General features: G+C 44.7%; 2 protein-coding genes across 8 annotated transcripts; both read right to left on the reverse strand.

The window, feature by feature from the left end:
• Window positions 1-316: 316 nt before the first annotated feature.
• On the reverse strand, window positions 317-849 carry LOC108121896 (E3 ubiquitin-protein ligase TRIM50). Its single transcript, XM_017236200.3, has one exon. It carries the CDS (start codon window positions 705-707, stop codon window positions 390-392), a length of 318 nt encoding a protein of 105 aa, XP_017091689.2. The 5' UTR covers window positions 708-849; the 3' UTR covers window positions 317-389.
• A 6501-nt stretch (window positions 850-7350) lies between these two features.
• On the reverse strand, window positions 7351-11657 carry Irk2 (Inwardly rectifying potassium channel 2). 7 transcript variants are annotated; one of them, XM_070281033.1, is made up of 6 exons: window positions 11332-11656; window positions 10689-10936; window positions 8616-8890; window positions 7761-8543; window positions 7597-7704; window positions 7378-7528 (listed from the first exon to the last, which is right to left on the reverse strand). In XM_070281033.1, the coding sequence occupies exons 2-5, from the start codon at window positions 10934-10936 to the stop codon at window positions 7646-7648; spliced, it is 1365 nt and encodes a 454-aa protein (XP_070137134.1). In that variant the 5' UTR covers window positions 11332-11656; the 3' UTR covers window positions 7378-7528; window positions 7597-7645. The 7 variants fall into 7 exon arrangements, with proteins under 7 accessions (XP_070137133.1, XP_070137131.1, XP_070137132.1 ...); XM_070281034.1 differs by having other exon boundaries at window positions 7379-7528; window positions 7597-7701; window positions 11332-11655; XM_070281032.1 differs by lacking the exon at window positions 7597-7704 and having other exon boundaries at window positions 7351-7528; window positions 11393-11657.
• Between the last annotated feature and the right edge of the window lie 1698 nt (window positions 11658-13355).

Below are 13355 nucleotides of genomic sequence, written 5' to 3' on the forward strand. Positions count from 1 at the left end.
CCAGCTTGAGCGGCAATTAGCCAGTCTAAGCGGCTAATTAAGTTGCGGCAGCACGAGCAGATTTCCACAAATGCTGATCGATGGCGCAGAGTTAGCACTCTGAGATGGATGAATGGGTGCATGGAGAAGTTACCGGCTGGTGGAGATGGTGGTAGTCGAGAATAAGGCAATGCTTTGGCCAACTAGCAGTAGTTAACAGATCTGGCATCGATTTGCCTCTCAAGATGAGTTTCTTTGAATGGATTTAAATATACTTTCTATGCCATTCCATATTCTCTTAATACTATTAATTTTTTTTTGTGCAGTGTTTGTTACTTTATGTATAACTACAAATAAATTTGTAAATATATACAAATATAAAACAGACAGAAAAAAGCACATTTGAAAAATCAGCATCCCAGCTGGGCTTCCCGGTAAAGTTGATCGAAGAGCCGGCATTCCTGCTCCGTCAGGGTCAGGATCAGCGTGTCGGGGTCCGCCTCGGCCGAATCCGAGGGCAAGGTCGCAGGCAAGGATCCGTCCGGTGCCGAGTTATGATGAGAGGGGGCAAAGTTAAGCCGGAAGTCGCGACGACAGAGCGGACAACGCGTGTCGCGACCGATTTGCATGTACCGCTCAAAACATTCCGCGCAGAAGGAGTGACCGCAGGATATAATGCGAGGATTTCGCTGTTCATCTAAACAGAATATGCACGGGTTAGCGGTCATGCTCTCTATAACTCATCAGCTTTAATCGCGTACTATTGAAGTGGTTGTTTTCTTTTCAGCAGGGTCGGCTTACAGCAGGATGGACACTACAAAATATAGGGATTCACCTGGGGGCTTCGTAACTAAACTGAAATATTCAACCGAAAGTCAAAAGAAATTTAAACGTAAATTCAGAGGCTACTGCGATCAAAGTTTGACATTTTACCGCGTGTCGTTTCTGTGGATAATACCAGGAGCTCATTTTTGGATTATACAACGATAACAACATTGTTGGCCATGTAACACCTATCGGCTTCATCCCCACTGCACCCAGTTCTTGATGAAGTTCTCATTCAGATCGTGTTCGGATCGGTGCGACTCGTTCCCAGGCAACTCTTTTTGCATAATTCCATTTAATCTCGGCCAAAGTTGAGGGCAATTTTCAATTTGACTTGCCGACATCGACGCTCCTGTGGCTGTTATTGTTAATATTGCCATTGTTGTTGTGGCCGTGTCGCTGTGTTGTTGCCATTCAAATTGCATTCAAATCAATTACATTCGAACTAAACATAATTCATGTGGTATGGGTTAATACAACAAATTACAACTGACATTTAAACAGAAACATGAAACGGACAATTTAACATGAGCGAGGAATAAGCTATTGAGGAAAAAAACAAAAAGAGAGATATGGCCCAGCAAAATCCGGCCAACAAAGGCAACTTCTGGGACCGATTGGTTAGCTGGCTGGCTGGCTCGCTGCTTGGCAGGCATCATATGCGGCCAAAAAAAGGCCAAAAAGATACGAAAACAGAATTCAACTTCAACCACACTAAATCGCAGCCACTCGGCCCCAGTTGGGCCAGGCAAGCCGGAGTGACCTTCAGTATCCACAAAAATGAAAATAAACAAAAAGGCGAAAAAATCAAAAAAGAGACACGAAAAAAGTGCAGCCCCACCACACACAGGCGAAACAACAATAAAATTCTTTTCTCACGATTGTTGACTTTAACACTTATAGCGTCGCAAGAAAATAAATAAAAAAAGCCCCAAAAAAATCGAAAACAAAAACTTAAGAGTGCGACTCAAAGTGGCGTACGAGTATTCACTGTCATTGTCAGAAATTAAGCCTCTGAGCTCAGCATGCAACACAATGAAAATGAGCTACTGCCACTGGGAAGTTGGCAAGTTATTCAGTTTTTAAGTTTTAGCTGCATCTCTGAGTAAAGCACATACGGAAGAACATGGAGGGTCAGAAATTGGCCTGCTCCACATGCATTTCAATGGAAACGAAATCGAAGCGGAGATAAATGTTCTGGGCAGCTTTTGTTTTACTTAATTTTATGTGCTTTGCATATTTTCAACGGGCTCTGCAACTCTGTGGAATAAAGGGCATTAAGCATTTTGCCTGCGTGCTGAGCTCATTTATTTGCTGCAGTTTTTTGCAGTTTATCGATTGAATACATTCTGGTTTTGCCTTCTGCAATTAAGTGAAATTTATGTTACTGCAGGTTCGTCGCTTAAGTCTTTTGTTTGCGGGTCGCGCGCCGTGGCACGTAAATTGCCGAAAAAAAACAGAAATGCGAAAATGTATTTCCTACTTAGCGTGGGCAGACAGTAAGCCGGCTTCAGTCCCCCTGCCAGTCCCCGCCTGTCCCCTGGTCCTCCTTCTGGGAGGCCGAACTTTGCTATCCTGCTCCCCAGCTCCTCATTTTAATCCGCCGCGTTGGTGGCGTGCATACATAATGCATAATTACCGGTTTCACTTTTCTCTCCCGCTCGGGCAGCCGCCCCGGCCTCCCTCCTCTTTGCCCCTCTTCAAAAGTGATTATCTTGGCATGCCTTGGCGTTTTTATTTCACCGTACAGATATTTTATTTTACAGGCATTGCGGTTTTATTGCCTCGCTCGTATGGTTTCTTAATTTTTAATTTTTATGATGTGTTAATGGATATTTTTGTGACATGACCTCCTGGCGAGCCGTTGTTGTTCATCAAGCTCTGCCAGTCAGCCATCCAGTCGGTCCGTCCGCAAGTATTAAATTCAAAGCTCCGAAGGGGGAAAACAGGAGCACCGATCCGGAGGGGAGCAACGAACCCCGGCATTATGCAATCTCTGACTGTAATTGAAGCTATTTAAAGCTCGTTACATGGCAAGGACACTGCCCTGGGATCCCGGCTCCAGACGACAGACAAGGGCGAACATCCCGAGGGGCTGTCAATCACACAAAACGCAGCATCGTAGTGTGGCCGCCAAACGCTAGGTGGCGCCATTTGCCATTTGGCCAATCATTGCAGTTAAGTGAGCAACCATGTCTGGCAAGTTGCAACCAAATGTGACCCAATTCCAGTATCGTACGGGGATCGACTTGTCGCTCAAATTACACGCACAGTCCCCTCGGCTCTGAGAGCTGATTACAGGGCCCAGGGCATGCAATTTGCATCAATAAAACTGCAAACTCAAAGAACTGGTATCTGGGATATGGTATCTGGTATCTGAAGCCAGGTATCTGGCATCCTCTGCTCTGGCTGCGGCTACTTTTGCTGCTGCTGTAGGTCAGTTTGCAAGAGCTGGCGTTGATTTGTTGCCTGCTTCTGCATTGCCCGCATTCTGGCTGCCTTCAATCAAGTGACGATGGGCGCAAACGAGCCGGCACATGGCAGGAGATGGATTCCAGGGCTGCCCCATCCCGACCCAGCCCACTTTGGATGACGCCCCTCGGGCACTTTCATCTGCGCCGCGTCTTATCCGGCAGTTCACCTTATCGGGTATCGAATTTGACGGGTGTCGAAGCCACTTGCCCAGGCCAATAATTACTTTCTCTGCGAGTGGGCAACGTCTGTTATTGATTTCGCCTGATTGCCGCCATAATTTTATTACGCATCATTAAGATAAAGTTGCATTCAGCGGATCAGCCATTTGCAAATTGTTTACGGCATGTGGAAGTGTCTGAAAAGTCTCAAATCTCCACCCATCATCACAGCCCATCTCATTCCCAGCTCATTTCCAAATCCGAAGTCATTTTCGCAGGCATCAGTGGTAAAGACTTTCGAAAATCCAAAGCCCAATAAATTATTACGTGAAAATGTGAAAGGGTTCTTGGCCCTGATGTAAATTCATCACAAAGTGATTTTAAAATGGGGCGGAAATAAAATAATATGGAATGGATTAAGAACTAACGATTAAAATAAATGCTCGTATAAACATAGTTAATGATTATTCGGCGCAAACCCCGATGTAAAGGTTTTTGAACTTTTTGAATAACCATTCGGTATCAAAAGTAAACAATCAAGCATGAAGGTTATAATTTTGAAAAATTAAGACGAGTGGCTTTACTTGAATTTAAGAAAATGTTGGCTTTACTTGAACTTATTTTTAAACTCCTTCAGAGTGTAAAATATAGAAAATATTAAAGATTTGCGGGTCCTTACAATAAATGTATAAACATCATTGTTTAATTTCTTTTGTGTCAGTTGAAGTTTGCTAAATTAACTTCACTTCACATCAAAAAACCACCAAAATGATATAAATTCAGAAAATCTCATAAAAACAGCAACGAACAAGGTGGGGAAACTGCATCTTCTCCACAGACTTCAAGTGTTATTTTTTGACAGGTCGGACGTCAACTTTAAAGTGAGATCTGTCATAAAAGAGCCTGTGCCGCTTTTGATTTTGATATTTTTGGCGGCTCTTCGGGAACAAAAAGAAGCATGAAAAAATACAAATAACTCGTATATGGGGGAAAAAGCTGCGAGCCTTGCAACTGCCCAAAAATGTATGCAGATTTTTAATTAAAGCGCGTTATCAACAAAGCCGGGCCACAAAGAAATAACCGAAATAAAAAACATCGCAAACCGGTTGACCCGATAGCCAATTTGGTCGGGACTTCAGTCTCGACGGGTCTTGATCGTTTTGATCGTCTTGGAGTGGCACTTCCTTAATTGGAGCAAGCATAACAACAAGTGCAAGCGCTAATTTATAATGTTATTTAATAAATATAATTAATTAGGCAAAGAAAGAGGAGATAAAAGTAAGGGACAATGAGCCTGCTTATTTGGCGGCCACATAAAAATTACTTAATAATTTCCATCAGAAATAATTAATTTCAATATTATTCAAGAGCGGCTAAGCGTCCCGAGGGCAGCATCTCATCATCCAGTTGAGCATGTCAGCGGCAACGGCGTGTTAAGCATTATTTTGGCCCGGCCCTTAACTTAACTCTTTACCCTCCCCTCTTCTGCCCGTTGCGACATAAAAATGCTTATTACGCTTACAACAGAACATGCTTCAAGCCCGAAGGCAAATTACAATTATATACACATTCTCATATATTTTTCACTGGCACTTCCATACACACAGGCTCATATATTCAGGTAACTTAAATCAATTGCGGCATATAGCGGCAGGGCACCGACTTGGGTTCGGACTGAAGAAGATCTCCGGCTCGTTCGTTACGCTTGAGTAATTTCGCTTTTTTGGCGGCTTTTGTCCTTAGTGGCAAATGACTCGAAGCTCCAAGCTGGCTCCTGACGACCAGCGTTTTATGGCATTTTATGCTACTTATACAGCGCTGCCGTTGCCGTTGCCATTGTCGGGTCCGTAGCCGTCTTGGCCCGAATCCCCCGATTCAGACGGCCCAGGCCAGGAATGACCGTAATTAATCAATTTGGCCAAAATGGCAGCGCACAGGCGGAGAGGCCATACAGATTGGTCAACGGCAACGTCCGTGTAATAACAATGAAAACAGCGTGTGTTGCTGACCGACTCTCGTACTTGTACTCATGCATATCCGCACACCATAAATTATGTTCGCACAGGGTTAAGCGCATTATTTAAGCATTCATCACGCGCTCTCCCCGATCCCATTGCTCAGTTTCAGTTTCGATCCCCGAGTCCAGGCCCAGGCTCAGGCCAAGTCCCTAGTCGAACTTGAGCCTGATGGAGTCCCCTCCGCTGTTGGCCACCGTTGCCGTGTAATAATTTTTAAAATTTATGTAAACAGTGTTGATTATGGATGAGTTATGTAGCATGTTCTACCTTTTGTTTTGTTCGCACTGCCGGGCCGCAGTTAATTTTAAGCTTGTTTTGCAACTTCGTTTATCAGCTCTCTGCCCCCAGATCTGCACCTGAGTCATCCCTCCCGATTGATGTCTTTATTAGGCCTGAGTCCCTGTCCCCACTTGGATGAAATGTTTCAGAAAAGTTTTTACTGTTATATCTTGATTCTTTTTTTTATAAAATAAGATTATTTTTGGAGTAACACAATAAGTAATTTTTAAAAGGCGTTGTCCTGGGAGTCTGTCCCAGTTTTGTGAGCTCACGAGGCAGACGCCTCTAATCATGTCAACTTCGAGAAGCATTCGACATAGTTACCTCTGACAAACGGACCACGTTCATGCACTGTTCGCGTGTTTGTGCAGCACATTAAAAATTACACGAAAAATTGTTTGGCACAAACGGGCAAACGTTTTTTGGCTTTTGGGAGGTGGTGCGGGAATTATGACCTGCGGGGCAAGTGGCTGCAGCCATTTGGGTGGCGCCTTTTGTCTTCGAAACGTGCCACAGTCGGAGGCACAGCCGGAGTCACAAATAATGCCACATGCGGTGTTCGTTGCCTGCAACGTTTCATGCGCGAATAATATTTTAATTCTGTCGATCAGCCGGCACGTTTCGTTGAAGCCAATCACAAGATCAGAGTGGCCATCGACATGTCTCTCCCTCCAAATAAAAAACAACAAAAAATCGTTATAAAATGAAATCCATCTAAAACGCATGTCACTCGCCGAGGAGCCAGGAGTCACTGTTGTGGGTGCTTGACTCCAGCTAATGGAGCTCTTAACCATGTGGAGCTGATAAAAGCGACAAAACATTTAACAAGTAATTAACCATAAAGCGCGCCCCACATGCCTTCTGGCTGGTTCTGGTGGCACTGCAAATGTAGCAGCAAACTGCTGCCTGGGGGCCGCAACTGGGTTAAGGACGCTGCACAGCACTCAGCACCACTGCACCATTACACTACTGCAGCAAGGCACCAATGCAGCACTGCACTACTGAAACCGCACTGCGCCCACCCCCGTGGGACAGCCCTCGCCTTTGGCAGCCGAACATTCATTTCGATTTCGTTTGCGTTCCTATTTATTTTTTGTGTTATTTTTCTTTAATTTTTTTCGGGTGAGTTGTAATAGAGTTGCTGAAATTTGGCATTGTATTTATGACTCGGGCATGGAGCATAGCATGCATCTGACCCACACCCACATTTCGTTAGATATCCACCCTGGCCAGGGCGCGGTGATGAATGCGATAATAAATATTCGAGTTGTTTTTCTGTGAGTGTTATAATTTAGTGTTGATTAGTTTGCGCAAATAAGAGTTATTGATTCAATTTCAATTAAAAGGATATGAATGTTTCGCCTAAGCGCCGCCAAAGTATCCAACGTGGACCGAGTTGCTCGCCCACAAACAAAAGATTTCAGCAACGAACTTGTTTTGCAGAGTGTGTGCTTGGTATTTTTGTTTTTTGGCACCTCTTGCATTGATACCCCCAGATTATTAATGATGCCTAATGAGTGGGTTGGACCCAACTGAAACAGAAATGCAACTTGCAACCGCTACCAGCGAGCGCGGCAATTATGTGTCATTTGTATGAAATCCCAGGGACATGCAATTTGGGTGTAGACTCAAGACTAAAGCATTTATTAACTTATTTTCGTAGGGGCACTCATAGCGGCTAAGTTGGGCACTACAAGGGCAGCGAGAGCTGCCAGCGGAGGCGGTTCTGTTTTCCAGGGGACTGATAGCCGGAACTGCAGCTGGTGGAGTGCCCCGAATGAATCGAGGGGGAAGCTGGAAAATGGAAATAAAGTTATACAACTAAATTCGAATATGTCAAGGGGACAATGAAGGACACTCACATAGAACAAGGACGATTACAAACTAGAGCAACAGAGACAGGAACAGGTTCTAAGAGGCCTGGTCGGAATGATTGTGGGACAGCTGACGCATGGTGAAAGTGGTTTCTGCTGGACAAAACACAATGTACGATTGATTTCCAAGAACAATAACTACCATGACTAACCTGGTGTGCGGAAGCCCTCCTGGATCTTGTAGATCTCGTTCAGCTCGCGGGCACTGCACAGGGGGGTATCCACCTGGGTGGTTTCGTTGAATCTGGCATAGTCGATCTCGTAGGCCTGGAGGTCCTTGTTATACAGCACCACTGGATCGAAACGATGGCCCCACAGGATCTCAGTGTTGATATAGCTAGACCTGGCCTGGGTGCTCTGACCTGTGGATTCCACTGTGCCCTCAAGTATCACCACGATCTCAAACTTGTCCTGCAGCATATCGGTGGCATTTAGGTTGTAGAGTGGCGAGTTCTCATCAATCTTGTGCTCAATCACCATGGGCCAGATAAAGAACAAGTCGGAGCCGGAGTCATCGGTGCCTATCTCCAATTCCGTGAAGTATTGCGTCATCACCTCGCCCTCCTTGGTGCTCTTCGTCCGAATCAATTGAGCCCTAACTCCCGCCCCGATGATGTGTGACTTTCGCATGTCACCCACCCGGAACATCAAGGACAGGCATCCATCCCGCTGGCAAATGACCGCGTGCTTGGAGAACAGTAGGGTCTGAGCTCGCTGCTTAGCCCTCGTCATCTTGGCAAACACAATTCCGGCCATGAAGGCAGATGACATTACACCGTAAATGGACTGGAAGCACATCATGAAAATGGCTTCGGGGCACTCAGGGGACGTGGTGCGGACACCGTAGCCGATGGTGTGCTGAGTTTCAATAGAAAACAGGAAGCAGGAGGTGAAACCATCGATAGCCGACACACAAGGTGCCCAGCCAGTTTCCGCTAAAGAGAAAAATGGGAATTTTTAGAGGAAAACAAAATATTACTCTGCTTTAAGATGAGATTTACACTCACCTTGGTTATCGGGCAGATGCAGATCCTCCAGATCGCCGTGCGTATAGACAATCAACCACCAGATGAGCGCGAAGAAAAGCCACGAAAGTATGAAACTGAGAGCAAAGGCCAGGAGTGTCCATCGCCATTGCCAGTCCACCATGGTGGTGTACATGTCCTGCAGGAAGCGGACGCGGCGCCTCTGTAAGTGTTTTTGCACCACATTGCAGTCGCCATTTTTGAAAACAGCCCTTCGGCGGACTCTTCGCATACTACCAGGCCGGAAGTTGCGGGATCTGATTTAAGAAAAATAAATTATAATTTATTGCTGAATGTGCTGCCTAAAAGTTGGCTATAAAAAACATGTTGCATTACTCTTATCAAAATAAATATAATTTTTTTTTAAGTTTTTCATAAGCAATCAGTAAGGTATGTAAACTATTTTTAATGCTTCACACTTTTCCAATGTGAGACCCAAAACTTTCTTATCATTTCAATGTCATTTAATTTCTTTGATTTATGCAAGTGTCAGATGAAATTGGATGTCTCGACATCGCGTTGTTTAATTTGTATAAATTAAGTGAGCGAACTTGCACTAGTTTCTTTTGGGCAGGCCACACGAGAAATGCATTTAATTAAGTGGCAGTGGCAAATGCCAATGCCGCGAGCTAAAGAGCAGTCGCAGACCGGCTTGTGTCACTTGATTATGGCTTAATTACAGCTCTCCCACAAATTGCGTGATTTATTGGCTTCACTTGTGACAGCACTGGGATTTAATGAGGCTCGAGTACTCTACCGTTTATGGCACCCACATGACCTGTTTGCAACTAACCCAACCAGAAGCCTTAACCCCATATTGACACTTGCAGTGCCATGTCGATTAATTGGCATTGTGCCGATTGCATTAATGCCCGCTAATCGAATTAAACCAGCTTTCTATGATTCATACATTGTATCATCTAATTTTTGATTGTTTTCTTTTCTCTAGGGGACAGGCCCACGCAACAAATAAAAAAGCCTGTGAAGATGCCGACACATAAAAACGACGTAGGAAATGCCCGAAGCAATGATGGGAAATCTTCTGGCAGAGCGTTTAGCAAGTGACAAATGTGAGAACGAGCTCTTACCGAGATTTCAACGGAGTCTAAATAGCCTGGCCTAATGAATCGCATTCGTAACGCGCCCCTAAATCAAGTGCAAACTGCAATCTTCAGCCAACGGCAAACAAAAAATAAACTGCAGTCGTGGGCGTGGGCGTGGACGCAACCAGATAAATTACAACCGCAAACGGCGGGCGGCACTCCGCTAATCAGCTAGACAAAAAGCAAAGTAGATGCCCAGAAGATGCGACAACGTGACAGTGGATCCACTGCCGATGATTGAGCGTCTGTGTCGGCAAGTTCAAGTTGAATGTCAGGCCCCTTGACGGGCTAATTACTGTGCGGAAAGCCATTGAGCGGCAACGGCAGCGGAACTTTGAATAATTGGGTAATTGGAGAAGCGGATCACAATTTTGGAAAGATATTTTCAAACTCTTCAGCAACATTATAGGGAGTTCTTTTAAGTTCCGCTTTGATAAAAAAAGTAATAAAATCCACTATTCCTTAAAGCTTAAATGTTGGAAATAGACGACCTCCTTTTAACCTTAAACACCCTTATTCTTATCTATCACTTTTGAATTAGAAACTTAAAAATCGCACCCTTTAGCTAAGGAGTGACTGGATCCTTTGAGAGCTTCGTAATAAACTCCTGCCTGTGATGGAGTGTGCGAAATCCCACGCATGTATTGTCGCTTCCACTCCTTCATGTGGGCAAAGGTCTCCTCTTTGTCGCCGCCGGCTACAGTCTCGGCATCGGCAGGATCCTGCAGGACCTGGACATCACTGAGTGGAACTTGCATCGCGATAGACGTTGAAGCTTCGCGATTTCAAACCGAACTAATGCTCCTCGCCACACTTTTCAACCAGGCCAACGTCAGGGAGCCCCGAATTTGCCCAGTCAATTAGAGCGGGTCTAACTAATCGTTTATGGAACTTATTGATCAAGTTACTTAGGCTATGCAAACACAAAAAACATATCACCCTTTCCACTCACCTGCAGCTCGGTTGGCGCTGGAACGCCTTTCCGTTTGGAGTGATGCCATAGAAGCTGGTCGGACGATTAGGGACTATGGTTATGGGATAAGAGTGGGGATTGCTGATGACACTGTCCAGAGAATCGGGATCCGCTTCTATTGTTTTTTTCAAGGGCTGGGAGGCCGCCCTCTCATTCCCATTCGCCTTTGCAGTCGACGATGTCGCGGTTGTGGGGGTCGCCGAGTGGGTAGAGAAATTGAATCGCATCTGCGGGATGTCGGTGAAGGAGCCATTTAAGTTGCTTTTTCAATTAAATTAATTTATAGGCGTCATGGCAAAGTATCTCAAGCCTCGAGTGGGCAAACAGAAACTTGTGATAAGTGCAACCCAGGTGCGAGAAATCTACTCTGTTGTCAGCTGATTCTCACAGATCGTTGTAAAGGTAAACGAAATAGATATGCGATTGAGGGAGCAGTGCAAAAATTGTATCAATTTGATTAAATTTAAAAGTCTCCGATATGCTACAGTGTTATCATTGCATAAGATCATTTACAGATTCAGATTCAGATCGCTTCCGTCTCATAAATTTTCACACCCTTTTTGCACTTTTCACAAGATTCAAGAGCACTGAGCACACCTTTTTGGAAAGTCAAAGCACGCACCGTGTATGTTTGAATTGAATTTCGCCTGATCGGCACGTTTCAGCTTAAGTAATTTTAGCACCTTGTTATGAGCCGAGAAATGTTCAATTAATTGACACCTTTAAGCCGATTATCTGCTAGATGGCCATTGGTGAATGTCCATTGATATCCAAATAGTTTCCAAGGAATCGGTTGATGCTTCGCTTTGTTTCAACGGCGCGTGTCGACTCGAGGCCGGGAGATCACAGGGCATACTGTGCCACACAAGCCGCAGATACAGCAGCCACTAAAGCCACGACTGACAGCGATCCGCCAGTCTGCCCAATGGATTAAATGACGGCCGACTGAAAGAACATTTTTCCAACTAAACAAAAGTGACGAACTGAAAGCGACGTGCTGTAAATGAGCTCACACACCAGCAGGAAGAGAGAATTGCACACTCACACAGGCACACCACTTTTTCTGATGCTCTCACACAGATACAGATCGGTGACAGATACAATCGTTGCGATACTGAAACCGAAAGATACAGCTTGAGGCTTTGCCTCGGAATAAGTTCAATTGGAATGATTCGTAAATTGAAAATGAAGCGGAAGATAAGCGTGATAAGCTCATCTTATCTGCGAAGCGGGGGAGGGAATTCAGGAACAGGCGACCTTGAGCTGCAAGGGGTGGCGTATGCGTAATATTTTGTAGGGCCACTCACAAAGTGTGGCAATATTGATCGCCCATGACGCTCTGATATATCACATCCAGAACAGTGTTTACTCAGCGCTTCTCTCTACTCAAATAGACAGTACAAACAAATGTATCTTCGCTCAATTTCGAGTACAAGGTGGCGTATACGTTATTTTATTGTGTTTGCCGAGACTCACGCGCTTTTCGGCTGCATTGTGTAAACACAAGTAACTGTGACGCCTGAATCGAGATTGATATATTCGCGAGCAGTCATCGGCGGAGTCATGCGTAGTTGATTTTGAAAGAACAACACCCAATTAAAAACATTTCCTTCAGCAATAAATTATTTTAAATATTTTGTATTTAACGGTCTAAACTTCTAACGATATAGTGTTGATGCAAGCCATATAAAGTATGGCAGTGTAGACAGTGAATTTTGAATGGCTCTCAGCGACATATTCAAAGCTTAGATATTGGTCAGTCAGCTCAATCATCGGCCAGCGTGAACCTTCTTTATCGTCTATTTAGCGAAAAACGACTATCCTTACTCGAGAGAGTACTTCGTGAAGTGGATGACTTTATTTGTTCGACGTACATGGTTGCAGATTGATGCAACCTTCCGGGAGCTGATACATCGCCACCCCCACGACTTTCCTCCCAGCGAATCAGAGTATTGAGGAGCTTCATAAAGACCGAGTTGACAGTGTACTTCATCGACACAAATGTTTCATAACGACAGCAGCATATCACAATGTCACCTTCCATGAAGTCCTCTATAGATTCTAAGCGAGATCCATCAATCCGGCAAAAATTCGCGATGACCGACGGCATCCTTACATGTTGTCGCAGCGTCTCTGTTATGCCCTGCTTAAGAATCTTCATATCCTTGTAGAAGACGCGAGAGATGGACACAGTTACCCCCTTAAAAAACTTGTCCCTGTTGCGAAGGCAGCACACACGCTTCGCCTTCCCCGGAGGTGAAGAAAACTTGGACTTGAACGCCTGGTAGCGGATAGACCTGTTAGCCTCGCCCATGATGGTTCGTATGAAAGTATAGATTTCGAAAAATCTGTTAGTTGAGCGAACAAAGTTGAACAGTAAAAGTTAAAAAAATATATATTTTGTATATCCTGCTCAATTTTCTAAGATGTTAGGTCTTTGGCTATTCGTGTTATTGTGATCTGACCTATTGGTAGCCAACTATAACTTAAAGAAAGGCAATACCCCGGACTACTATGTTTCCAATCGGCAGCCACAGACCTACATATTTTTCTAGACTTCTATGTTTCCATGCGGCAGTTGCAGGGATTTTCCAATTTCAATGCTCTTCCGACATGCCACTGCCACCTCAATGGCATAATCTACAA

Source organism: Drosophila bipectinata, chromosome 3R (genome assembly GCF_030179905.1).
Source record: "Drosophila bipectinata strain 14024-0381.07 chromosome 3R, DbipHiC1v2, whole genome shotgun sequence".
Lineage (NCBI taxonomy): Eukaryota > Metazoa > Arthropoda > Insecta > Diptera > Drosophilidae > Drosophila > Drosophila bipectinata.

Coding starts and splice junctions, on each gene's coding strand:
- Irk2 (XM_070281032.1), bottom strand. CDS start 10,936: ATGCGATTCAATTTCTCTACCCACTCGGCGACCCCCACAACCGCGACA. Junction 8,544..8,615: donor GCATCTGCCCGATAACCAAG/GTGAGTGTAAAT, acceptor TTTTCTCTTTAG/CGGAAACTGGCTGGGCACCT. Junction 7,529..7,760: donor GGAGGGCTTCCGCACACCAG/GTTAGTCATGGT, acceptor TCCATTTTCCAG/CTTCCCCCTCGATTCATTCG.
- LOC108121896 (XM_017236200.3), bottom strand. CDS start 707: ATGACCGCTAACCCGTGCATATTCTGTTTAGATGAACAGCGAAATCCT.